Source organism: Dermacentor variabilis, chromosome 7, assembly GCF_050947875.1.
Source record: "Dermacentor variabilis isolate Ectoservices chromosome 7, ASM5094787v1, whole genome shotgun sequence".
Classification (NCBI taxonomy): domain Eukaryota; kingdom Metazoa; phylum Arthropoda; class Arachnida; order Ixodida; family Ixodidae; genus Dermacentor; species Dermacentor variabilis.
In genome coordinates, this window is record NC_134574.1 from 142,343,004 (window position 1) to 142,370,889 (window position 27,886).

General features: G+C 50.9%; 2 protein-coding genes across 2 annotated transcripts in view; one reads left to right on the plus strand and one right to left on the minus strand.

Moving 5' to 3' along the window:
- LOC142588871 (uncharacterized) overlaps positions 1-27,886 on the plus strand; it is a 517,173-nt gene that overhangs the window by 171,464 nt on the left and 317,823 nt on the right. The gene's annotated exons all lie outside the window — the stretch shown is intronic.
- LOC142588327 (XK-related protein 6-like) overlaps positions 1-27,886 on the minus strand; it is a 277,150-nt gene that overhangs the window by 56,435 nt on the left and 192,829 nt on the right. The window contains exons 3-5 of the mRNA XM_075699937.1: positions 5,992-6,178; positions 2,713-3,117; positions 370-850 (exon numbers count right to left, since the gene is read on the minus strand). Coding sequence (XP_075556052.1) covers positions 370-850; positions 2,713-3,031 — 800 coding nt within the window. The 5' untranslated portion in view covers positions 3,032-3,117; positions 5,992-6,178. The remainder of the gene's footprint in view (positions 1-369; positions 851-2,712; positions 3,118-5,991; positions 6,179-27,886) is intronic.

A 27,886-nucleotide genomic window follows, 5' to 3' on the forward strand; every position in this document is an offset into this window, starting at 1 on the left:
GTCTCGCTCGCCGTGCTTGCGCTCTCCGCTCGGCGAGCTCACGGAGGCGCCCGTCCGCTCACGCGCTCGCGGAGCGGAGTAGAGTGAAGCGGAGCGAAGCTAAGTAGAGATGAGCGAAGCTGAGTAGAGTTGGGTGAAGTGGAGCGAAGCTAAGTAGAGATGAGCGAAGCTGATTTGACTTGAGTGAAGCTGAGATGAGCGAAGCTGAGTAGAGTTGAGCGAAACTGAGTAGAGTTGAGTGAAGTGGAGTGAAGCTAAGTAGGGATGAGCGAAGCGGAGCGAAGCTGAGTAGAGTTGAGCGAAGCGGAGCGGGGCAGAGGAAACGTTCTGCCGAGACCGTCCGTGCATAAGCGTTCGACCTCCGCTCACCTGACCACGGGTCCCAGGAAGGCCAGGTGGAAGAGCACCCGGAACGCCCACCCGAGCGGCCCCATGCGGGGCCGGTGCACGGGCGTGGCGACGGCGCCGCCCGCGGCGCCGGCCAGCTCCTTGGCCGACGCGCGGCTCTCCCGGTCGTCGTGCATGTACCAGCGCAGGCTGAACGCGTTCACCGTCACCGCGGGCACCACGGTGACGGCGAGGGTGAGGCCGAACCACCACAGGTTGCCCTCCAGGTACAGGAAGTAGCAGGCCGCCGCGTCCGAGCCCACGTCGGCCGCGTAGGCCAGCAGCGACACGATGGTGAACAGTGCGCTGAGCGCGGTGAACCGGTCGTCGCGCTTGTCCAGGGGCACCGACGACGAGGTGTCGCACACGTCGGCGGCCGTGGGCAGCGAACGCCGGTGGGCGCTGCCCGAGGCCGGGCACAGGTACGGGTGCCGGTCGATGAGGGCCAGGCCGGGAGGGGGACCTGCGGCCCAGGTTTGGGGTGGAGGAACACGTTGGGGGGCAGTTATTTCGCGTTTGATTTTCGTTTCGTCTATGTGGGCGGAGTGTTCATTTCTTAACGTTTCGAATTGCAACGTTTTGTATAGACTGTGGTGTATACGAATGCGCAACAAGAAATTTCTCTACCGGGGAATACGCGGCAAAAGGCGACGCCCGAGGGGCCTCGCAACCGAATAGGACGCACAACACTGCAGATTGTTTACAGTCTAATCTGAATCGTACAGTGTAGTACCAACGTGGGTAACGCAGCGTGCAGCGAAAAACGGGATACGATAAATTGCAAACGGTCTACACTAGGAATGCGTCCAAACGATAATGCAATTGAAAAAAAAATACATACGAAACGCATTGAAAGAGTAAACAAACAGGCATATACTCCAAAATTTGGTTGCTCATTTCGCGTTTCCGCAGCCTGGCAAAATCCGGCAAATGAGTCATCAGCGGAAGGAAACAAGAGGTGCGTATACCTTACGGTCCTCAAAAAAAGAGTCCAGTGATTGACTGGTTGGCATTGCATTACGGGACGGGCAGCGCGCACGGGCATATACGCAAGACGACATAGGAGACCAAGACGTGGCGACATGTCCTCTGAGAGTCCCACAATGGCCTTGGTAGGGGCGGGCGAATTAAGCTTTTGTGACGAGAGATGAGAACTATAGCAACGGCTTATGCAAGTAAATATATACCGTTGCTTCAGGCGTAGCGGAACTCACGTTCGTCACTCGTGAGAGCACCGCGATTTTGGGTCGCGGGATTCGAAATCCCACCATTAGGTCAAGTATCTTTTTATTTTTATTTTGAGGCAGCTTATGCCGGAGCCATTCGGGTGAGAAAACGAACCCGCTACCTGGCATACAACGCACGACGCTAATATAGATGCACTATCTGTTGTATTACACCTGCTCACGACACAGTCGGCTGCGGCGCGGACGGCATCTCGGCGACCGACGACGCGGGAAGCCCGAGGAAGTAGCTAAAGAACGCTTCGGATTAAAGGCTCCTCCATAAAGCCCATGCGGGTTCTGGCGTGTATGGGAAGCAATGACGTTACACACGCCACGTTGTCTTCGCATCTTCCGCAGTGAATTCAGTTTTTTTTTACCACAATGGCAGTAGAACCATATGGCGGTCTCGAATTGCGTCAGCGAATACGCCCGATACAGCGCGCCCGCGCGCGAGTAAGGCCACGCCGCGGCCTTCGTCAGCGCCTCCGAGATCGCACAGGACCTGTGCACTTCGATCCATGACGTCGTGCTACCTTGCCAGGCTTCGGTATACTATAATGCGGATGCACCCGAGTAAGCCGCGGTCATTTTGACCTCACCACTTTGGTCGCCCCGGTACTTGGCCGTGGAAATTGCGGTCTGAATAGCACAACAGTCATAAAGCAGAGGGAGCGCCCAGGCCTTCTTCTTATGAGGCATTAGAGAATTTTAGTGCGTCCGGTATTCCGGCAAGCGCGGGCGGTTTGGGTGGATTGCCCGTTGGGTGGGGGCGTAAACGTGAACGACCGGAGCAGTGCAGCCACCTAGTGGCGTAGAGTTCAACCAGACAAACACAGAGCTAAGATTGCAGTAACCCACTATATTGTGCTTCGCTGCAGATGCAAATTTTAGGGAGCGGCGCAATTGTGAACGCGATTACGCCGCTGTCGAAAATTTATACCAGCAGCTAAGAAGAATACAGCAGTTGGATCTGGTGCTTACGTGGTTGAGCTTTGCAACACCAGCTGGCGCCGCCAATCTGGCCGCTCACGTTTACGGGCCCGCCCATCCGGCAAACCGGCTGCGCTTGCCGGAATACCGGACGCACTAAAATACTCACCTGTGGGCGGCCCGGCCTCCGCGTACTCCGGCAGGTCATCCTCCTCGTCCTCGTCGTCGTCCTCCTCGGTGGTGGGGTCGTGGTAGGGCGCCGACGGGGGCTGGCCGTGGTGCCGCGGCAGCGACGACGAGCCCCCGCCGCCGCCCACGGGGGGTCCTAGCTTGAGCTGCTGCTGCTGCGCGAACCCTCCGTGGTGGTGCCTGGTTGGGTGCGAGTGGTGCAGGTGCTGTGGCGCCGCGCCGCTCTGCAGGTGGGCCAGGTAGGGCGGCCGGGCCACGGGGTGCTCGTCCAGGAGCTCCACCTCGTGCACCACTACCATCGCGGGGACGTGGCGGCGGCGGCAGCGTGCCCGGCCGCCGAGCCTCCGGGTGCAGCAGCAGCAGCAGCGGGACGATGACGCGCAAGCTGTGCGAGTTAGAAAAAGAGACTTCTTCTTGGGCGAGTTGGTGCTTAGATTGCGTAGGTATACTTTGTTGCGCAGAATGCATTTCTTGAGAAAGGACAGAAGAAAGGGAGACAGTCAAGCGCCAAGCTGAAATTGACACTTCACTGTCTTCCTTTCTCTTTTCAAGAAATGTATTTTGCGCCACAAAGTATACCTAGGAAATCTGTGCGAGTTACGCGTGTGAGTCGTCCGAGTTGACAAGCTCAGTGAGTAAAGAGGGAGAGGTTAGAGAGACAAAACAGTGTACACGAGAACGATAAACACAACACAGTAAACAGTTTCCAAGAAGGCAATGAAACACTCGTCTGAACGAATTCAGCGTGATAGAGAATTAGACTTCGTCATAAGTGGTATTTCGTTTCAAAAGCGGGGAGGCTCTGAACGAGTCGTAGTAACGCAGGGCGCTTCGAACCAACAGCGCGTGAGCTCGTAAAACATACATTGAAACAGTATCGCACTCGATAGTGGCGACACGACCATACCGAAACTACGCTTTCGTCCGGGAGTTGGCTGATGGAGTTAGTTCAGAGAGCTGCCGCCACGTGGCAGAGTTGATTTTCTAGCGCTATTGGACTCTCTAGATTGACAGGAAGAAAAAAGGCCAAAGGGGCGCCGCTTGTATTGAACTGTGCAGTTCCGGTCTTACGGTATTCCCATTCCGCGCACTTCGTACTAAGCAGAGTCCCAGAGCGCCTTCACTTCAATTAATCCACTCTTAGATGCGTGCACCGTAATCGGTGCCACAAGAAATTTCGTTCGAAGCGATTTCGTTACAACGAGGGGTCATCGTATTTAAAGGATGGTTCGAGGCTTACTTGGCAAAGTAGGGGATGGGAAGGGAGATCGGTTTGAATAAACGTCTCACTACACGGGGTCTTAGCGCCGTTACGGTAGGTCAGCCGGGGCAGCGACCTTAGAACCTCACTCGATTTCCCGAAAGGAATCGCTTCAGCTTGGTGACGCTCACAATACCGGGATCGCTCAGACGGCGACGAGGCCCGACGTAGACTGCGACCCGCAAACAAAGGAGCTCACCTCGAGGCCACAGCAGCCGCCGCCCTCCGTAGAAGCGGTAACTACCGCGAAGACCACTCTACGTGAACCTGACCCCGACAAGCGGACCGTCACGAAGAGCCCGCTAATTGATAAAAGGGGAACGTCGAGGACTTTCGTGGGAACGGCGTCGACACCCAAGTTCCCATTTTGCCCCGACGTTGCCCCGTATGGCGGGTGGAGATCGCGCAACATTGGAGGCGGAGTCCGGCGGAACGGTGCCGACGTCGTGGGCGGTATATCGCGAACGATTCGGCGAATGGGATTGGCTCAGACACACTCATCAGATTCCCTAGTCTAGTCACCTAGGGAACTGAACTATATTAAAAGCGGACATTGTTTAGTGCAGTGTGTTTGCCGAGGTGTGCCGACGTGTCCTGACGTGCTTTCCGAAGAATTGCATAGTCTGCTCGGACAGCTCATGCTACGAGAACGATGTACTGGGCTCCGTGCTCCGGCCAGTACACGAGTATCCCTTGTTCTGTAAATTTAAAGTTTATCTCCCCTGTGTGTAAACAAATCGTCCCGTTTCATTTCTCCATCCTCTCGACCTCGTAATAATCGCTAAAGAAGCAACTCCTGTCACGAAAGCTCGGACGACCGCGTGGGCCCGCTTAGCGTCCGTGTGACGGCCCGGTGGCGTAGCGCCCAGCTACCCGTTACGAGATCGCGCCGGCTGCGTAAGTCCAGAGAGCGACCCGTGGTGGGACGCCAGACTCCCGAGACCACGACCCGAGAATCCTACAGCGCGCACTGCGATCACCATCGATGTTCTCTTTTTTTTTTTTTTGCCAGATGCGGGGCGCAGGTGACCGGGGCAGTACATACGTACGTAAGACATGACACCGACACCTATAGAGTGTGGCTGGAGTGTCCGTATACTTCCTATCGATAATAACGAACGCGGAATACGACGTCTTGGAGACTTCCTGACACGCGCGTACGCCTGTTGTCATTGGGGGAACGCTGTCTTGCTCTCAAGGCAGCATGGAAGTCCGCCAAAGATAGCGCGCCGAATAAAGTGCTGCCCTGCGGTTTACATTCTTGTTTCCCGCATGTCTCGACACGGGTGATTATTTTTTTTTCTTGCCCGATGATGACAAGGCGTCATAACGGTACAGCACGGAGGAAGGAAACTCAGGAGAGGCCCTGACGTCAGTCTTTGTGAAGCGAAAGTGAAGCCGGAAGTCGGCGTTGCTCATGGCGTTGCTCCGCCTATCGGGCCAGCTCTCCTCTCTTGTTTACATTTCTCGCGAAACCACGCCGCGCTGCGCGCAACCGTGCTGCTCGGACGCGCGCGCTCCGCAGCAATACTAAACAATCGTTAGCACGTTAGCACGATTCCGCCAAAGAGGGCAAAATTTCCCGCGAATATTCCTTCGTCCGTTGCCATTGTTGTGGCGCGGTACATTGCGTACAGCGTTTCATGCGCGTTCATTTCACGAACTTTAGTCGCTCCTGTCCCACCTGGCCACAGCAACATCCAGTAGAGCTCGGTCCAGATAACGCAGCGCAACAAAACACGGCGACCAACGCAAACCTGCCCGCACGGCGCCTTTGCCACGGTACGAAACCGGAGCAACGCGTGTGAGCGCACAGAACAATAACAAAGCCGCCATTGTGGCCCGAAAGGCGTGGCCGCTACGGCAAAGAAATAAAAAAAACAGCAAATAAGAGGAGAACGTACTACGTCACTTCCTCCGCACTTTTCTCCTAGCGCGCGGAGGGGGTAGAGCCTCTCCTCAGTTTCCTTCCTCCATGCGGTACAGCAAGCCACTTACGTTCATGTGTGCACAAAGTGGTCGCGGTCCTTGTAGCTCCTGGAGAACTGGTGTAGCCGAGGCAGGTGACGGGCGTCTCTTGTCTTGCACGGACAGCTTAGCTCTTTTTTCTTAGCTGCTTTCTGTTGTTCGTCGAATTCGAGCGTTTCAACGGACGTTCACCGCTGCTCTGTTTCTTTGGAGTAACCTGAAACAGATAGAACGAAGCGACGGCCTTTTTAACAACGACGATATTTGTACGAACTTGAGTTCCAAAAATGCACCATATTGCGTTATAGGTCACGTGTTTCAGCTTGTAGTACCATCACCATAAATTCAAACGCGAACAGCTAGGGCAAAAGAAGAAACACAAAACTAGACTAGTACACAGCATCGCGAACTTTGCGATAACATACTTCGATTGTGACGTCTTTAGTGCTTTGGAGGTCTCTAAAACTCATTTTGTAGGTATTTCACAGGAGACTCGAGGTGGTGTCGAACGTACGTGAGCGCTTCACATTATGCACATTTTGCACGAAAGTTTCTAAGAAATGCGAGTCATAGAAACGTCACTTTGTTGAATGAAAGTCTGCAAGGTCGCCTGCGTGAAGCATGCGTGCGCAGCAGTCGAGATGTCACCATCACATTCCAAGTATGCTGCCGCGTAGTTCGAGAGTTACCGGTGCTAAGTTCTTGCCCAGTCTTTCTTTTTTCATTCAAATGAAAATAGAAGATTTAGACACCCTATAATGGTGACGGTCGTTCCTTCTCATGTATTGATGGTAATCATAAAAGCAATACATTGTAGGGTAAGAAGAAACTTCAAAAATCCGAAAAATTTAGAGTGGGGTAATGTCGATGCGGTCCGCAAATAAACCTAAACTCACCGGAACATATAATGACACAAGGCGAGCAGTAGCTACACAGTGCACTGCACTTAAGACCTACGCATGTGCGTGTGCCAATTTATGAACAGGTGCGCAAGGCCGCAGTGTGGTCCGAGATAAACGGGCGTGCAGATGACGAACAGGCACAGATGACACGCGCAGAGACAACGCATACACATGGCCTTTTTGGCACTTCGGCTGGCCGCGTAGCTGTGTTAATTCGGAGCAATAATACTAACAGGGAGGTGAGGTCTCGATGTCTTAAGCTTCTGTCTCTCTCTAAAAGTCGTCGTTCCGCGCCCTGCCTTACCAGCGGGCCATTCCTCGTTTTCCTTTCTCTGGGAACTCACCGCGTTGAGAGTTGCTCGGACAACGGCCAAGTCACTCACTGCCCGTCGCGATTCGTTCCTCTTCAGCCGTTCTCGCCTCTACAAAGATTTCCTTCGACCGTCGTCTTGCTCCTGATGCTTTAGGGGGGGGGGGGGGGAGGTAGGAAACTACGACCCGGCGTTCCGGCCCGCCGAATCCGGTTCTCGATGGGGCGAGCAATCGGCTTCTTCCCGCGTCGTCCATTTTCTTTCCTTTCTACCGTACCCGCTCTCCTCCGAGATGTTCTTTTTTTTTTGCCTTCTTCTTTCTGTCGTCTCCTTCCCGCCCCCTTTTTCGTCTGTTCGTCTGCCACATACACACTTCTGCGAGCATGGAGGATGTCGTCGTCTGCTCGTCCCCTCCCGCGTTTCTTCGTCTGCTCTACAAGGATGTCGTCTGCTGCTCTATGCCCCCTTTCTCTCCGTCGTATAGCCATCGTCGTTATCGAACTCTTGGCGGAGAGCCCGCGGAGTCGTTTCGCGTTCTGCTATGACCGATTTCGTCGTTCGGGTTCGGTCCTCGTGCTTACGCCCCCCCCCCCCCCCCCCTCCTCTATTTCTTTTTCAACGCCATCGTCCCTTAGTTTTCCGTCTTCTTTTGGTTCCCGCGGCCGTACTACGCCTCATTAGATGTGTGCAGCGTGGCGCCAGGCCCTGACAACGTGGCGACGTCTTTCTCACGTTAAACTCTCCGCGGTACTTTTTGCGTTTGGCTGGTGCTTTAGTTGTGAACATCTCTAAGTATGGCCGTTTCGCGTGCTTAGGCTATCTAGGCTTGTGATGTGATATGGGCTGTAGATTTTTGCGATAAGAATGAGGGATAACAGTCGATGCTTGTGCAAGATGGTTATCGCTCTCTTTAATAGCGTAATGTTAATACGAGCTGATCTTCATTAGTAAAGCAGATCATTGAGTAACGCAAGGAAGAAAGGAAGGCTCCAGTTTCGCCAGACCCAACTGAAAAGATAAACAAGCTGAAGTCTCGGTATCGATGCAGATACCAAAAAGTCTACCTGTTTAGCTTTGTTCGGCGACCGCTATATTTACGCGCCTTCTAGGCCAGACGGTATCTCGGTGTTACGGTTGTATTCCTGAACACATCTGCGGAGCCACGCGAAATCCAAAATTTTCCTTTCGCAATAATATTATCGAATGCAATGCACGCACCTCGGTGCCTTTTTGCCTGTGCGCTGCACTGTATTGAATAAGCGAGCAAAGGAGCGGAAATGCCGGGGGGGGGGGGGGGGGGAGGGGTTGGAACACCACAGAACGCGAGTACGCGCTCGCTCGTGCGAGAGGGGTTGCCGCGGCGTCTCGCATAGAGCGCGCCCCCTACAGATGCAGCCTAGTTGCCGGGTACGCGCGCCAGAGGGCGCCCAGCTCGCGAGGAGACATCGTGTGCCGTCACGCGTGATACAGGGGATATGAGTGTCGGATGCATGCATATTGGGAGCTTCGATGGCGGCAAAAGAAATGACAGAGAAACAAGGGGAAGGTTAACGCAATCCGGGTGTAGGACAATTGCTAGGTTTAGAAGCCGTTTCTGCGTTTCCACTATTCGGACGGCTCGCACCACCGAGTGAGCAGAAGAAAAAAAGAAAAAAAGGAGGATGCGCTGTCGGGGATGAAGCTTCTGTCTCCCCGATCCGATCCGCTCGTGCGCGAGTTGATCTGGCGATGATGGAGGCTTTCTTTGGAAACGTTTTGAAACCGGCGACACGTGGGAGACGGGTACGATCCTTCTTTTTATCTCCGCGGGGCGCCTTTACTCGCCCCAGCTTTTCCATTAGGATATTGTTGCTTAGGTTTTCTCCTTTATCTCCAGTGGGGGTGGTTCGCTAGCAGACTAGCGTTCTGTACTGCTGAGCACGGAATGACGGGCACGATTCTGTGCCGGGGCGGCCGCATTTTGTTGGGGGCGAGAATGCGAAAACGCTCGTGTACTAAGGACTGGGTGAAGAGCCCCGTGTGTCTGCATTAAGGCATCTCTCATAGAGCCATCGTTGGCAAACGAGATCAATCAATCAATCAATCAATCAATCAATCAATCAATCAATCAATCAATCAATCAATCAATCAATCAATCAATCAATCAATCAATCTTTACGATGGTGGATGTTTGCGGTTGCGCTGGCAGCGCCATCTTCTGGCTGTTTACTGAACGAGAACGTGTCGCAAGCTTTTGCTTTTTCGTGTTTTATGCTGTTCTTATCGAAATAGCCACTTGCGTTGACGATTAAGCTGCCGCCGATGCCTTTCTGTGCCGGCAGCAAAGCAGCACTGGGTTCGTTATTGCAGCAGTAGATTATCGGCGTTCTCGTTGAAGTCGACGTCGCGAGATGGCGCCACCAGTGGGGTCGGGTCGCTCGCGTGCCCGCCTGCGGTGTTTCCGGCCTTCTGTAAGTAGTAATACGGCAAACTACCTAACAGCGTGGCCATCGTGCAGCGTGAAATTGAAACAGACGCTTCCAGGACGCGGCGTTGCGCCGCGCCTCTGTGGGGCGGCATAAATGCCGTTCCATCGGACCCACAAACGCTTTTAACGGTCAGCGGTCAGCGCCGGGGGCTTTCCGCAATTCCTTCTCGACCAACCTCTCTCTCTCTCTCTCTCCTATACCAATTTTTTTTTGATGCCAGGCTCTGGTAGTACAGTTGGGCTGGGTGTTACTATACTCCGCAATTCCTTCTCGATCAACCTCTCTCTCTCTCTCTCTCTCTCTCTCTCTCTCTCTCTGTCCTATTCCAATTTCTTTTTGCTGCGAGGCTCTGGTAGTGTACTTGGGCGGGGTGTTACTATACCCCGGTTTGACACGCTGCACTTGTAAGCGCGCGGCTTTGCAGTGGAGCTCGCTTTCCGCAGGGCTCCCGCCATACGCGCGCCCGCTCGAGGCGAGCTTGAAGCTGCCGTTGGAAGCCGAGTGCGCCTGACGGCCGACCATTGTGTCCGCGCGTCGCCTTCGGCCACCGAACGCGCTAATCGAATGATTAAGCGGGGGGACCGCGTTTGCGACCGCGCCACGGGCGGCGGAGAACTTGTTATTTCCAAAGCGCTGGGCGAACTCTGGCCTTTTATGCGTCTGTTCGTTGGCTTCTCTCTCTTGCATCCTTCTGTAGCGTCTTTCCATGCACGGATTTAGACACGCCGCGGCGTATCTGCAGAAGCGTCGCTGTACGCCGTCGCTGAGCTAAATCCGTGCACTGTTGGAGCTCTGGCATGGAGCCGCGCAAGTCGTGGCCATGCCGCGCTGCTTCGTGTGGCTCGAAACGGTCGCGAAGGTATTCTGGAGGCGAAGATGTTAGCTTTGCCCGTCGAAATTATCGGTCGAGCGGGGTTTCATCATTCTGGAGTTTTATTAGGCCAGCCCAGCGCGGATATCGGATATTCCGTCAAAGGTTCACAATTATTTCCAGAAAGCAGTCTCGTCGGCGTCTGGTGAGTTACTGACCCGTAAAACACCCGTGTTACGCTCGGAGCGCTACCAAACAAGCAAACAAACAAACAAACAAACAAACAAACAAACAAACAAACAAACAAACAAACAAACAGAAACGCTTGCTGGTTATTGTTGGGAGCAGCACTCGGTATTCTTTAACTGCATAATCCTGCCCGCTCTCCGAAAGAACAGGAAGATGATGATGATGAAAATGAAGATTACGATGAAGTGGATAAATAAGAAAATGACAATGAAGATTATGGTGAGTAAGAATAGACCGATATTGGTTAAGAAAATGTCTGTAAACAGATAACAGTGTGATGAAGTCAATGAAGATGACGATAAAGGAGATGATAATGTGAAGAAATAAACTGTGGAGCCATTCCACTCGGTGAATGTGGTTGAGAAGCGAAGCTTAAGCACATCCCACAGGGTTAGACAAGGATAAATCTATTTTCATCATTTGGTAATGGCAGTGACGATGGCTTTGTGATTGCTGCGACATACACTGATTGGTTTGGCTGCAGCCTTACACAGAATCTTGCTCAAGGTTAAATTTATGCACGACCGTTGTTGAGTAATTCAGGTACTTAGATTCGTGTGGCAGTTCAAACCAAGCTTTTCCAGCGCAAACTGAGAGAACCATTTCTTTTCTGGTTTTGAAATGTCCACATTGAAGCCTCCAGCTATGATCACTGGGCTAGTGTCATCACGGATAACCCATGCAAAGTGCGTGGTCATGAACTTCTCGATATCATCGACACTTGGGTGTGCCTGGAAATATGTGCCCACTGGATATCACAATTTCGTCTTGCGTTTGTACTGCGCAGACATCCGGTCCCACAGTCGCTGGCATTGTCCTCTGGCGAGCCAAGAGGACAAATGTACAGACATTTCGTAGCCATGAACCTTACGGGGCTATGAACCACTGCATGGTTTGCTTGCGTCCGAGGGGGTGAGGCATTTGCTTCAGGGGGATGAGCCATTGGTGATTACAGTTACGACATGCTGTTCTCCATGTTGTATGTGTGATTGGAAGGAATGTAAGCATTGGTCGCTTCGCTTTGCCGAGTGCTCGTAGTCTCTGCCTTACGGGGGGGGGGGGGAGGGGGAGGGAGGGGTTATGAGCCATTGCATATTTTCCTTGCTTACGGGGTGATGAGCCATTGGTGAGGATAGTTCTTGTTGACGCACACGAAAAATATACGGAACGCTAGCCACATACAGCTTCGCTGTAAAAGACGAGTTGCTAGTTGTTGACCTGAGTGGTCGTGGTGCACATCCACAGTGGGGTGGGTAAAATAAACACAGCCCCGAATCGGGTGGGTAAAATAAACGAATAAAGACGAGGGAAATAACAATCCGAAAGCTGAAACTTCGTAATGAAAATTTTAGTGCGATGAAAAAAAAAGGAAAGTGAAGTGTATATGATATCACAATCGAAACAAAACCACGGATTAAAGAAAACAACTATGGGGGACACCACGAATATGAAAAAAAAAAAATCCGATGGAAAAATGGTGCTCGAATTTCGACCTCTGGTGGTCTCACTCCCTCTCTCTCTCTCTCGTAACGCTGCCAAATTCATGTGCAACGTAGTCCCACTTTCGCTCGCGGCACTGCTCGGTTCTGCCGCACCGTAGCTGACGGCGCATCGTGCTGACGCGCCACACACGGGTGCAGCGTGGCAAAAGCGTTGCACGGGCCCGCTTCTATCCAGGGGGCCGCCTTTCGCGCAACGTCGCCCGTATGCACGCCCGTATATTTAGGGACGCGCAGCTCCCGAGCCCGGAGGGCGTGGAACGTATAATCCCGAGCGACAGGCAACTCTGTGCGAAAGAGAACAGAAAAAGAAAGGCTGCGTGGAGAGAATCTGGGTGCGGGAGTGCGAGGGGAGCAAGCAAGCAAGCGCGCCTGCGAGGTGGTCTGTCTTTGTCGTCGTGCGGCACCGCCGTCGCGAACCTATTGTCCCCGCTGTCCTGTCCGGTCCTCGTGCGCGTCGCGGGTGCCAAAGCTGTGCCGAAGGCCTATCCCAAACTCCCCCCCCCCCCGTCCCTCCCCCCGCTCCACGCGTTACGTTACTCTTGGTCACGCTCTTCCATTTTGACGAAGTGCTCGCGTGTGCGCGCCATTGTGTTTCCCCCTCCCGGCGAGTGTTTCTGTCGGCGCGCTCGCGTTGTTTCGCGGCGTTGCATGCGTTAGGACGGTGCCCGTTCGCTCTGGGTGAGGTGTCTCTCTCTCTCTCTCTCTCGCTCTCTCTCTTTGTCTCGGTCTCTCGCGCGATCTTGCGGCTGCTGGTTATTCGCGCGTTGTTAGCGATGGTGCGCGAGCTTTCTGCTTTGCTAACCTGAGCGGAGTTCGCTGATCGCCCCTTTACCGGCTTCTGCTCTCTCTCTCTCTCTTTCTCTCCCTCTGGCCATTGTCTCCTTCTACCTAGTGTGCATCGACGCTTGACCCTCAGTTTCCGTGTCGTCGCCGGCTGGGTCTCGGTCCCGAACACCGACGCGTGGACGAGAGGGGGGTAACAAAGAAGCGCCAATTGAGTGTGTTGTCGGTTCTGTCTGCGCGTGTTGCGTTGGTCGCTGCCGTTGTCGCGGTGATCGTCGTGTCGCTTGCTTGAACTTTGCTTCCAAGTTTCATCCGCGACAGCCTCGCTTCCAGATGTTCGCGACAGCGGATGCGTTGGGAAACCTTTCTGGTGGCGATCGACTGCCTCCTCTGCGTTTTACCTTCGCTGTGTGTGTATTTCGACGGAGCGTTGCGGCCCTCCGGTAACTTGTGAAGAGGGTTGCGAGCGTTTCACCGCTTTGCCCGCCTTGCTTGGGGGCTTTCACGCGGTGTTCGAGGTGCGAATGCCGAAAACAGCTCGTTGGCAACGATTACCCTTGTACGAAAAAAAATATAAAGCAGGAGAGGGGAGGCTTCTATCTTTTCGAAAAATTTATGTGCGTCGTGGTTTTCACCCCTAGGCATTACAATGTTGTTCGTGGCATGTAACCGTACTTTGTGTGAACTGGTGCTTTCCCTTGTATGTTGGTTAATCGATTCTTCACTAACCCTAATTAGTTAGTTGGCGGATGGCGTTTGACGTCTCAAAGCAACAATGCATCTGTGAGACGCGTACGCTGCTGTGTGCGCAGCTCCGGAATCAATTAAGTTTACTTTGTCTCGCTTTGATTAGATTAATTGTGAACACCCGATGGTTCCTAAACGTGCACCTAATCTTCAGTAGGGGAAGGATTTGTGGATCCCGCATGTTTGGCTTCAAACATGAAATCGTCGTTCGAAACGGAACCGCTATATATTTGCCGGTAGAACAGCGCTACGGCGTGTTCCGTTTTCTTTTATTGCTTCTGCGCCTCTCTTGTCGTCTCCTTTCTGACCTAAATGTTTTCCGCGGGGTAGTCGTGTTCGCTTTACGACTATGCCATGTAACAGAACAGTCACATATAAAACAAACAAACAAACAAACAAACAAACAAATGAACAAACAATGAGTGCGCGAGCAAGAGGATTAACGACAAACGAATAAACGCAGAGAGCAAACAAATGCAAATGCTAGCTTCGTCTGAACGCGCTTTCGCTCTCAAAGAGCCCGCGCTCTCTCCCCCCACCTGATTCCTTTCTTTCATCCCTGTTTTCTCATGTTCTTTGTCCGGTGCGCGGTGTAGTTACGACGGCCCTAAATAATAACAATAGTAAAAAAGGAACCGCTTCCGGGTGAGCCGTTCTTCGCCTCTCTCTCTCTCTCTGTCTCTCTCTCTCTCTGCGCGGTTCGCTCTTACGCAGCGTGCTGCTCGGCCTGTGTTTGCGTCTTGAAGCAAATGCGTCTTCTCGGGTGCAGGCTTGACAATACTGCGCACTTGGCTGTCTCTTAACAGTGTGCGTAACGTCCTCTGAGAGATGGCGCCCCACTCTGCACGTTACGCCGAGCGCGACACTCCCATCGCTCACGTTTATATACACACGCCAGGGCTCGCGCGCCATCTCACTCACTCACTCACCCACTCTCTCTCTCTCTCTCTCTCTCTCTTACACGCACGTACGCACGCCCCTTCCTCTACGCATTCAGAGGGAAAGAACTCACCCACTCTCTCTCTTACACGCAAGTACGCACGCCCCTTCCCCTACGCATTCAGAGGGAAAGAGAGAGAGAGAGGGGAAAGCAAATAGAAAGGGAGAAGGGTGCGCAAGTGTGAGCGATACGAGGCCGGCGTACGCTTGTGTTCCAAGCCGGCGCCACGAGGCGGTGGGCATACTCGCTGACGTAGGGAATGCCGACGTCGGTTGGGGGCGCTCTCGGCGGGATCCTTGCGAAGAAGCAGTAAACCGGCGCCCAGTGATAACAACGGGACACCAGAACCGCGGCGGAATCGCGGCGGGAAATGTGGAGTTGGAGAAAGCCCGGAACGAGCTCGTGGATGTAGCCTCAGTTTTCTCGAATTACTGTTTCTTTTCTTTAAAAAAAAGAAGAGAAAAAGGAACAGAGGGGAAGAGGAGTCATGGGACGATAACGCCGCAGCGGCAGCACCGGATTGTTGTTATTTATTGCTTTTTTTTGCGCAATGCGTCGCTTTTTTTTCCCGTCTTGACCGGATATGTCCGTGAATCGCTATACGCTGCCTGGGCTAGAATAAAAGAAATGAAGGAAGCCGAAATCGGACCGCGGGGGCGTTTGAAGAATGGTCGTCCGCGGGCGCGCGTATTTTTTATTTTTTTTTCGCAGGCAGCCCTTGATGTCCCCGCTTCGTTTATATACCTGAGCGTTGTCTTTCCGCCGTTAGGAATAAAGCACGCCGTGACGTCGTTTCTCTCGTACGTAAACCTCGTTGTTATCTCGTTTTTCATTCGAGGTTTGGTCTTCAGTTTTCCTAGGATGGCGAGCTATATTCCCTGATGTTTTCTGTTATAATAATAAAAAAAAGAAAGAACGAAAGGCCAGGATTGACGCAGGTGGTCCTGCGGACATTTCGAAAAGCGGACTTTAAATCACCGTGTGCTTTTCAGCAATGGGAGCGTTTTTATCGTGAAGGCCCTTCTCTGAAGATGTAGCAGGGGCTTTCCTTTTTCTCCGGGGAAGGTTGTTCCGAGGCTGCGGGATCGCATTGCTTCACATTTTCTTTTTTTTAAAGACTTCTTCAGCTTCGTGAAACAACTGGGACGACGAGAGCATGTGCTCCCCGTACGCGTGCGCATCTTTATTCTTATTTTTCATTTTCATTATTTTTTGTGTCGCGTTGACGTAACTGACTTCTCGAAAGATTCTCATGGCATAACACGTATGCCGGGTAATGATGGGTCTCTGATGAAAGGGAACGTATAACGCTCTTTTGTTTTTTTTCGGGGAATCGCCGTTATGGTGCTGGGCTTTGTTCCGGCAACATTTACTCGCGGTTACATTTCCGGTCTCGCAGTTTGTGCTGCCGTGTTTCGAGAGGATTTCAGTGCCTTGTCGTCATCAGCCCTTATATACATGTCGTGACGAGCTTCGCTTGCGAGTGCTTTTGCGCACGCTTCGGTCGTATCGTCGCTGGGAATCTAATTGTGGAGTAGTTATGCTTGGGCAAGTTGGTGCGACATATACTGAAACTTCACCCGCCGTGGTTGCTCAGTGGCTATGGTGTTGGGCTGCTGAGCACGAGGTCGCGGGATCGAATCCCGGCCACGGCGGCCGCATTTCGATGGGGGCGAAATGCGAAAACACCCGTGTGCTTAGATTTAGGTGCACGTTAAAGAACCCCAGGTGGTCAAAATTTCCGGAGTCCTCCACTACGGCGTGCCTCATAATCAGAAAGTGGTTTTGGCACGTAAAACCCCAAATATTATATATTATTATTATTATATACTGCAACTTCACACAGCGCAATAAGACGGCGACAAAGAACGGTATACCCGCAAGACCAGCGCCGACAGCGCTGGGTTTTTTTTTTTCACGCTGTTTAGGCTTGGAGTAATTTCGTTGCGTGTATCGCGTTTATTTACCCGACATGTACGTCTTTCTGTTATTTTTTTGCCTGTTTTTGGAAAAAAAATATTGCAGGGTGCGTGTCTTGGAAGAGTTCGGCTGACGTCTACCCACCGACCTTGCGTACTGCTGTGTCACTTGTGCTCACCGTATGCAAAACCTAATTAATGGCGCACTAATAAAGCATTCGTTTTTAGTATTTACCGTGGCACTCGCGGTTAATCTAGTTCTTCTGCTTGTCCTGGTTTCTTGTTCATCAGTTCTTTACCTCCTTCTTGTTCTACGTTTCACGCTCTTCTGTTGTCCTTCTTGTGTTCTTGACGCTCTTGTTGTGGTTCTTGTTCTTTGTCGTGCCTTTTGTTCCTATTTCTTGTGTGGTCTTTGTGTGTCATTCTTTTTGTGCTAGCCCTGCTATTTCTTCACTGCTTTACAGGATCCTTTCTTTCTTTTTCTTTTCGCTCGTCCTACTTTTTTTTTGAAACTGTTATTATGCTGTCGAAACACTTCTCCTTGAATTACATATATTTTTTTTGCATTGTCTTTGTTGGCAGCCTGTCGCGCGCACCTGTAGGCATTCACGTAGGTTTTCAGAATGCGACGACAAAAATCCAGAATTTCAGTGAAGTTCCTACGTGTTCTTTTATTTCTTTTTGTGTGCGGTGGGAGGGGGGGTAGGGGGGGGTAGGGATGTGCTACTGCGCTCTCCCTCTGTGTTGATCATATCGCCCATTCTTTGACGGCAGGCTTTTGCCCACATTCCGTGATTGTGTTTGTGTCCCGCGCACGTGCGAGACCTTCTGCCGCATAGGCTGCCGATCTCCCGTCTTCGATTATTCGGTCTCACGTCCTCGTGAAAATTGATCGTCGACAACTCGGTGTGCCTCCCCTCTCTCGACGGTCGAATTCTATTTAACGCGACGACGTCCACGCCGCAGCTCGTTTCTTTCACATCGAAAAAACAAAGCAAAAAGAAGATTAAGAATAAAAAAAACCGGTACGTGTTTGCAGAATCACGTCTTTTGCTCTTCGTGCTTAGGTCGGTCTTATTGAACCGAACTTTGTTTCTCGATGTGGTGCGCAGAAAAATTGTAAACGGAGTTTTGTTTTCTATTTAGATTGCTCGCTCGACCTTGGCTCCCGTTTCTTCTTGCTTCGTTTTTTTTTGTTTCTTTGCAGAATCCCGCTTCAGTTCGAGCTAGTCGTGTTCCGATCTAATTGCGAGACGTGTGGTATTGGAAGCGGTTATGGCTTGCGACTAAAAATACTGAGCCTTATTTTTTATTTACAAAGCGCGTCTCCGTGGTCTCCTTACGTTTCTTCCTTTATTATATATCTCGCTCAATATCGACTGCGCTTCCTTATTCCTATCTTCGATCCTGTCGGGTGCAGACTCGCTTCGTTATGTACCTACGTGGTGCTTAGAAGACGTGTAACGTGTCTCTGCTCTTTTTCTTACGGCGCGGGGCTCGGAAATTGCTTTTTGCTATTCGCTTCTTACAGCCTACGAGAAAATTCGTTTACTAATTCTACCGTGCTTGCGCGGAGCCGAACTTAGTTTGCCGAGTCTCCACCATACGGAGAAACGAATATTACTTTTCCCCTGTAAAGCGTGCTCTGTCTGTTAGGCTTTTCTGGTGTGCGAAGAAGCACTGTTCTTTTTTTTTTTTTGCTTTTGTTTATTCAGAGTTATATCGTGTACTTAAACTTTAGCGTCTTATGAGACGTGTTTGTTTTCGGAAATGAGGTGTACATGCGATGAGGAATGGCGCTGTCGTTAACTGCGTTTGCTCGGAGCTATCTCGCCGGCGTATACTCGTTTGAAGTGGCTGTTTGCGATCTGCTGCTGCAACTGTGTGTGTGTGTGTGTGCAGATGAAACGGCTATGTTTGCACGCGGGAACTCGTTGGTCCGCAGGATCATTTTCTCTCTCTACCGTGGTGGCTTTTATGTTAGAGCTCGCAATTGAAAGAGCCGATGAGGAGCTTGTGTTTCCACTTCTCATTCCATGAACCGGTGGCGTAAGTTATCCTCCACACTAGTGTTTGTTTCTCAGGTGGTTAGTGCGAAACAAGTTTATTTAAGAATTCGCGCTTTACGGTCGGTCCTTAAAGAACGACACAAAAGTACATTTGCATATGTTTTGGTTTCCTTCCTTTCTATTTTCATGATGTTCGTGGCGATTGCTAGCATTGCTTTTAATGCGCATGGTTTGTTGCTATTTGTTCTCGCAAACGTTAAGTTCACTTCCTTGCAAGTGAATTTTGCGTCGTGGTTGCTAAAACCCGTATCTTTTGCTTATAAAAAGGTTCCTTTGAGCTTTCCTGCGCTCTTCTCGGAAAATCCGCCAAGATGGTAAGAATGCGAGCGGGATATGGGCGGTGCTTTTAATTCAGAGTTTCGTAGGCTTTGCCGCGTCTTTTGAGCCACTCGAAATCGCGCCGCTGCCAACCACTGTAAAGCCCCCCCGTCCTCGCCACTACCCCATCCAAAGTATTGAAATGACTTTTAGGCGTCCCGAGCGGGCGCGGGCCACAACGCAACCTTTTTTTTTTGGCTCACAGTAATATAACATGCAGCACGACATGCCGACGAGCGTCAAGCTCGAGACGCTCTAGCAGCCTCGATGTGCTTGGGGGGTTACCTTCCGTCGTCTCTCTCTTGCGGGCGCCAACCGAAGCTAGTTCCCATCCTTGAACGCAGGTGGCGCTAGTGCTTGGTTCGGTCGTCGTCGACTCACGAAAGCGGCGAGATACACCGCAAGACCTTGCTTGGCTCCGAGAAGACTGCTTTGTATTAAATATCACCTGATCAGACGGGTTGCACAATTTCATAGTCCTTGTAACGGATTACCTAAGAAGGTGGATGTTGCTTGCTTGACAACTCGAGGCGAATATTTGACTGATTAGCTGTTTAGGTTTTTAGCTGGATACTTCGTGGGCACGTTTTGAGATTTACCAATTGCAGCCGGTGGGTTCGCGAGGCGTGCCCAGTTGGAACGATCTTTGAGGATGACACCGGTTTCGAGATATCTGTTCGCAATGTGTGCGATAAGATGAATTGGCATTCCACCTGTTCTTCTGTGACGTTCTCTTTTTAAATGGTGAGTGGAACAAGTGCATTATTTCACGGCGAGTTTGGCGGTGCATACCTCGTAGCTGGTGTCATCCTCATAAGCTCTCGTCTGGGGAATTCCCCCCCTCTCCAGCAGTCCAGTACAAGGATTAGAAAGGGGTTGTTCTTTGCAGCAAAAAAATTTAAAAAGAAAGTAAAAGCGGTAGAAAACAAAAACAAATAAAAAGGCACTTGGCCTATAGAACGCTAGGAAAGCAATGAAAATTTAATGAGGATAATCGTACAAAAACTAAAAAAATAAGAAAGCTTTGGAACTTTCTAATACGGTTTTCCTTCTTCACAAAAGAAAGTCTCACAGCTAGCCGCTCTTGCTTCGTCATTTTGTGGACCCTTCGTTCTTCCTAGTTTTTCCTTCTCTCATCCGGCTATTCCGCTCTCTGAGGCGCCTCCAACGGAAGTATTCCGGATTCCGGGTAGTTCACGATTCGGGTGTCGCTCGCGGCCTTCTGTCCTCGCGCTGGCGAATACGAAATTAAATTGGCGGAGTTCGTCGGACTCCAAAAAAAAAAAAAAAAAAAAAGAAAGGAATGTGAACCTTGGGGAGAGCAGAGTACAGCTGGCTGAGTCTCACTTCCGCGATTTAGCTCCTGCTGCATAATTCAGCTCGAAAGCAGTCGACTGCTGCATGTTCCTGCCCCACCCCTCCCCCGCCTGCTTCTGCGTCGCCTTATAGCATTGCAGACCCTTTACTTCGCTTATTTTTTTGCGTTATTTTCTCACCCGGCCGTCTAATTTGCGTACCGAACTGCACGCGCTGCTTCGCTTCTTGGTGGTGCAACACCTCCCCCCCCCCCCCCCCCCCCTGCCTCCGGCTTCCACTTATGCTAAAGTTTCTCTCAGCGGTACTGGCCTACTCCGCTGCCGTGTGCTCTATACAGTGCGGTCGGCCGATTGTTTGTTTGTTTTAGTTCTCGGTGTCGGTGGCATCAATCGCGAAATTGATTTCGGGATTCCGCACTTACGACGCATTTTGTCGCTCTTGCTCTGTATATCTTCTTTTTTTTTTAAACAACAGTTCTCTTTATGTCCCGCGGCATTGGTTGTACATTTCCTTGTGTTAGTAGGTCCCGTTATTTGCGTACACTTTTCTTTAGCGTCTTTGTTTCTCTTGTGGTGGTGGTGGTGATAAACTTTATTAAAAAGCGGGGAGGGGTAAGGAGGGAGGCGGCTCAGGTATCGGGCTCAAGTAAGGCCCTGGGCCTGCTTGGCCTTCTCCGCCCAGTCCACCAGTTCGAGCTTTCGGTCGACGTCCCCGGCCCTGAACCAGGTGGCCCAGTCAGTCTGGCTGCTCACCGGGGGATGAGAAAACGGGGGCGAGGTGCATCCCCACATTATGCGTGCGAGTGTCCCTGTTTGGGAACAGAGCCTACATAGCTTCTCTGGGACTCTGGAGTGTTATATAAACCGGGACTTCGCGGTAGTTTATAGTGTCCGTTAGGTCAGTTTCTTGTGAGAACGTCTGTGCAAGTTTTTTTTTTTTGTGCACCCGACAGGGGTGTATCTGTGCACGTAGGGCGTGCAAGCACATAGATGGAAACAATAGGCGCACGCACGCACGCACGCACGCACGCACGCACGCACGCACGCACGCACGCACGCACGCACGCACGCGACGAACGAACGAACGAACGAACGAACGAACGAACGAACGAACGAACGAACGAACGAACGAACGAACGAACGAACGAACGAACGAACGAACGAACGAACGAACGAACGAACGAACGAACGAACGAACGAACGAACGAACGAACGAACGAACGAACGAACGAACGAACGAACGAACGAACGAACGAACGAACGAACGAACGAACGAACGAACGAACGAACGAACGAACGAACGAACGAACGAACGAACGAACGAACGAACGAACGAACGAACGAACGAACGAACGAACGAACGAACGAACGAACGAACGAACGAACGAACGAACGAACGAACGAACGAACGAACGAACGAACGAACGAACGAACGAACGAACGAACGAACGAACGAACGAACGAACGAACGAACGAACGAACGAACGAACGAACGAACGAACGAACGAACGAACGAACGAACGAACGAACGAACGAACGAACGAACGAACGAACGAACGAACGAACGAACGAACGAACGAACGAACGAACGAACGAACGAACGAACGAACGAACGAACGAACGAACGAACGAACGAACGAACGAACGAACGAACGAACGAACGAACGAACGAACGAACGAACGAACGAACGAACGAACGAACGAACGAACGAACGAACGAACGAACGAACGAACGAACGAACGAACGAACGAACGAACGAACGAACGAACGAACGAACGAACGAACGAACGAACGAACGAACGAACGAACGAACGAACGAACGAACGAACGAACGAACGAACGAACGAACGAACGAACGAACGAACGAACGAACGAACGAACGAACGAACGAACGAACGAACGAACGAACGAACGAACGAACGAACGAACGAACGAACGAACGAACGAACGAACGAACGAACGAACGAACGAACGAACGAACGAACGAACGAACGAACGAACGAACGAACGAACGAACGAACGAACGAACGAACGAACGAACGAACGAACGAACGAACGAACGAACGAACGAACGAACGAACGAACGAACGAACGAACGAACGAACGAACGAACGAACGAACGAACGAACGAACGAACGAACGAACGAACGAACGAACGAACGAACGAACGAACGAACGAACGAACGAACGAACGAACGAACGAACGAACGAACGAACGAACGAACGAACGAACGAACGAACGAACGAACGAACGAACGAACGAACGAACGAACGAACGAACGAACGAACGAACGAACGAACGAACGAACGAACGAACGAACGAACGAACGAACGAACGAACGAACGAACGAACGAACGAACGAACGAACGAACGAACGAACGAACGAACGAACGAACGAACGAACGAACGAACGAACGAACGAACGAACGAACGAACGAACGAACGAACGAACGAACGAACGAACGAACGAACGAACGAACGAACGAACGAACGAACGAACGAACGAACGAACGAACGAACGAACGAACGAACGAACGAACGAACGAACGAACGAACGAACGAACGAACGAACGAACGAACGAACGAACGAACGAACGAACGAACGAACGAACGAACGAACGAACGAACGAACGAACGAACGAACGAACGAACGAACGAACGAACGAACGAACGAACGAACGAACGAACGAACGAACGAACGAACGAACGAACGAACGAACGAACGAACGAACGAACGAACGAACGAACGAACGAACGAACGAACGAACGAACGAACGAACGAACGAACGAACGAACGAACGAACGAACGAACGAACGAACGAACGAACGAACGAACGAACGAACGAACGAACGAACGAACGAACGAACGAACGAACGAACGAACGAACGAACGAACGAACGAACGAACGAACGAACGAACGAACGAACGAACGAACGAACGAACGAACGAACGAACGAACGAACGAACGAACGAACGAACGAACGAACGAACGAACGAACGAACGAACGAACGAACGAACGAACGAACGAACGAACGAACGAACGAACGAACGAACGAACGAATAAACGAATAAACAAACGAACGAATAAACGAATAAACAAACGAACGAATAAACGAATAAACAAACGAACGAATAAACGAATAAACAAATGAACGAATAAACGAATAAACAAATGAACGAACGAACGAACGAATAAACAAATGAACGAACGAACGAACGAATAAACAAACGAACGAATGAACGAATAAACAAACGAACGAATAAACGAACGAAGGAATGAACGAATAAAGGAACGAATGAATAAACGAACGAATAAACAAATAAGCAAGCTCGTATGTGCAGAAGCACGCGCGCATGAGCACGTGCTTCCACGCGCGTAGTGCTCAGCAATTCAAACGTGATAGACGGGAGTGCCTGGCTGCTTGTCGCTTTTTGCGCCACCGCTTGGTGCTGGGGACACCGAGCTGATGTACATGCATTCGGCCCCTCAGCGACACCGCCTATTGCTCGAAGGTGACGCAAGAAAACGCCTACCGCCAGGAGGACCGACTATCGCGTTCCTGCTCGGAACTTGTTCGAGAAAAAAAAAAAAGAACTTGTTAGTTAAACTTGTTAAACGTTACCGCAGTATTTGTCGCACGCAGCCATTCATAAATGGGGAGAGAGAGAGAGAGAGAGAGAGCTGTAGTGAAGACTTTTCCCCCCCAAAGATCCAAGTAAGATGGAGGAGCTGGCCAACTGTCCTCACTAAAAAAATAAAAAAAGAAAGGAAGGGAAATGGCGTCCTGGGTCGCTTCTCTGTTTGTCATTGCCGTGTCGCTGCAGTCTTCCTACGGCGATACTTGTTTCCGCTTGCCTTCCTTGTTTACCGTCCGCCTTTCTTGCTGCTCGAATTGAGTGGTCGAAATACAGCGGCGATATTTAATGACTCCCCTGTTTACGCGGAACTGGCACCGTTTTAGTTTCACTCGTCGCTTTTCCGCCTTTTTTTTTTTTTTTTCGTTTCCGCCGGGACCTACCGCTTTCCAATTTTTTTCGTCCCCAACTTCTCTCGCAAGTCGGCCCTTTCTTTGCATTCTTTTTCTCCTTTCTTCGTCCTTAACAGTTTTTGCTTGTTTAACCCACAGTCGCTCGACCGTATAAGCCCTTCGAAATCGTTCCGCTTCTCTACGCCGTGAGGAGGTCGCTCTCTGTCGTCGTGCTAAGTTTCTTCGCGTGATTCTTGCTTTCTTCTTAAAGTCGTCTGCGTGTCAGGCGTGTAGTTACACCAGTACTAGTTCGTGTCGTTTCAGAAAGTTTGCCACGACTCTTGATTTTTCACCACTTCCTCCTTCAGACTTTGTCTTCTTTTTTTTTTCCCGGGTTGCCTCTTCCTATAGAGTGCCACCAGTCAGGATATTAGCTGACGTTGTAAGTTCCTTTTCTTGCTTTCTCCTTGGTTTGTATGTAAGTAGTGAATGCCTACGTGCTTTTGTCCGGGTGAATCGAAGCGGATACAGCTGCAGAATTGTTTGTACCCCGCTAGTTGGGGCACACGAAGTTTAGACGCCGATGGACTCCCAGCGGAGAGAAGGGTCCGCTGATGTCGCTAAACTTTCGCACTCGGCTGCTTTTTTTGTTAGCGACAGGAAACGCTCAAAAGGAAAGTAAAATAAAAGCCAAGGAAAAGATGATGAAAGAATGTAGGCAGAAAATGGTTGCCCTCGTTAAGATGACCGCTTCGTACTATCTTGCTGACACCGTCGAGTTTCCTGCTTGTGCCTTGGTCTTCTCGGATTGCCCAGGTTTTGTGTAGTTTGAGTTACGATCCGTATAATGCAGGGCTGTATGATTACGCGCCGAGAGCCGCTCTTATTCACATTTAATAACGCGTACAAGAGTGCCGAAATGTTGGCAGATTCGTACAGACATGCGTGGCGGAAAGCTGCTCAACTTACGCGCGGTGGCAGCTCACTTGCGATACTGCGTCGGGGGCTCGTTCTTGATAGCCGCGGGAACATTTAGATCGAGGTGAAAGGCAAAAACGCTCGTGTACTTATTAGCTTTAGGTGCACGTTAAGGAAACCCAAGAGGTTAAAATTAATCCGGAGTCCCTCACTACGGCGTGTCTCATAATCACATCGCAGTTTTGGCATGTTAAACCCCAGAATTTAATTTTAACCGCGTAGTTTCACACGGATGCAAAAAAAGAATTACGTACTTGCGCTGACTCAGAACTGAACGTTTGATGGACACAGAGGAATGTATCTATCACGCTTATAGACATCAACATACAACGCACGACGAAAAAAGAAGACCAGGAGAGACACTTACTACAGTTTTGCTCTCAATCGTAACAGCACAGCCTTTCGCCACAGCGCGCGTCCTCAAAATGATTCACGCTTATCAATGAATGCTATTTTGTTAAGGTAAGTGGATGGACCGACGAAATAATCTTTTCTCGGTGCGATACACGCGTTACGCCGAGTGGAGATATATTTTCCTTTTATGCGACGTTCGCAGCCACTATTGCGTCAGCCGCATATTGTCATCGCCATCATCGACACCAATCCTGGCGTTAAAAACTTGGCGTCGCCGTTTCGCTCGCGTTCCGCTGCAAATCTGGGTGCGTCGATGGGTGCTGGGCAAAAGTGCGCACACATCTCGTTGCGTTCGAAGTTTTTGCATCGTCACACTTCGCGACTCTTTTTTCATTAAAAAAATATTTCATGTGTAGCGCCACCGTATCTTGGAACTCGTCCATCGTTGCCGCCGACGCGATCAAAGTCAAGTGCTTGCCGTCTTCTCACTTCATCGACTTCACAGCCGTCGCGGACGCCTATATTACAGAATCATTTCGATACTTTGGCTGGGATGGTGGCGAGGAGGACGGGGGTGTTAAAGATGGTGGCAGCGGTGGGAGTCTGGGTTACAAGCGGCGAACGCGCCAGGCGGCTCGCTGCTGCTACGGGTGCGATCGGGAAACTTTTCGCGGAAAGTTTTCTTTTTGACAAATAAGCCGACACGGGCTGAGAGACGGGGAGGAGGGGGTGTTTGTACTCGGTTGAAGCGAGGCGCTCGTCGGGCTTGAGCAGGCAGGATGCGTACAAATAAGCGACAAAGCCTGCAAGTACGCCAGGGGGCGTTGACAAATTGATCACAGCGGCGTCACAAAAAGCTACGAATCTTTCTCTCTCTCTCTCTCTCGCTCTCTCTTTGTTATCGTTGTATTTTAGGAACTCCTTTTTATGCTAGACGGTCGGAGAAGGCGCATAAATAAAAATTTCGGCCCCTTCGGATGTGAAACTTTTTCTCGCCGTAATCGAAGCAGAAGATGGCAAAAAGTACTTCTACGAGGTTTCTTTCTTTGTTACATTTTGGCCCGGACGGAAGGAAAAACCAAACCATCCAGGATATGAGGGTCGCGGGTGCTTCGGGAAGGGTGGGGCGAAGCGGGAAAGGGGGGTGCTTGCAGGGATGTTTAGAAGGGAGAGGGCGGGGAGGGTGGCGTGCCGGTGTTGGCCGAGAATGTTTGAGAACGCGCCGCCTGGGGAGAGGAGGAGGAGGTAGCGCTCTAGGGAGGCTTGACTTGGCTTGACTTGGCTTGCTGTTTTTATTTGTGTTGTGCTAGTTTGCGGCGTAGTGCAGGATTCGGAGAGAGAGAGAGAGAGAGGACCGCGATTGACGTTAGGTGATCAAAAGTAGAAAAGTCATGAGAGGAGCGAATAAAAAAAATAAATCATTAAACAGAAAAATAAATAAAAATTTCTCGCTTTTTTTATTCGCCGAGGGGAAGTCGCTGCAGACGAAATGAAGCGTAGAGCCATTATTTTATCCCGGCGCCTGCCACCGCTCTCTCCCATTCTTCCTCTCTCGGCGTTTCTCGCGCCATCTCGCCGGCACTGGATCGGCTTCAGCTTCGGTTTCTAGCTTGCATCGCTTCTTCGCCGACTATAGGTTTTTTTGTTCGGCTCACTCTGAGGGGGCGTTCCTGGCGAATTCCTTGGATTTTTGTTTATATGTACGTGTGCGCGCCTTCGCGTTTGTATTTTTCTTCTCTCTCTCTATTCTTCTCTCCTCGGTGCTGCCTTGGCTATCGACGCATTGACGCATGGCCCGACTTCCGAGCACTCGCGGCGTTGCTTTTTCCGCAACTCTTGACTCTCGGCGAAGAACACCTCTTCTCCTGTCAGTATTTATTACATTATTTGAGTTAGTTTTTTTCCTTCTTCTCTCTTTTTTTTTTTCTGTCTGTAGGCTCGGTAATTTTAACGCTGCTCTGTGTTGAGAATGGGACCAATTTCTGGTTGGTTCCCCCATAATATTACATATTTTTTTGTCTTCGTCTCGAAGACTCGCTTCACAGTCCGCTGCTCCTGTTTCAAAGTCCTACGCTTCCCGTATTTTATTTCATTTTGATAGCGAGAAGTGTTTCGCGCTAGTGTTTGCAAGGAGTTATCAGCTACCGCACATGCGATTACAGAGCGCGGACGCTAAAGCGAGCTAAAACCATGACCAATTTTCTGGCTTTTTTTTTCTCTTTGTTTGCCTTACTTTTTTTTCGAGCACGCACCATAGGGAAAGAACGCTCCGTACACTGCTATGCT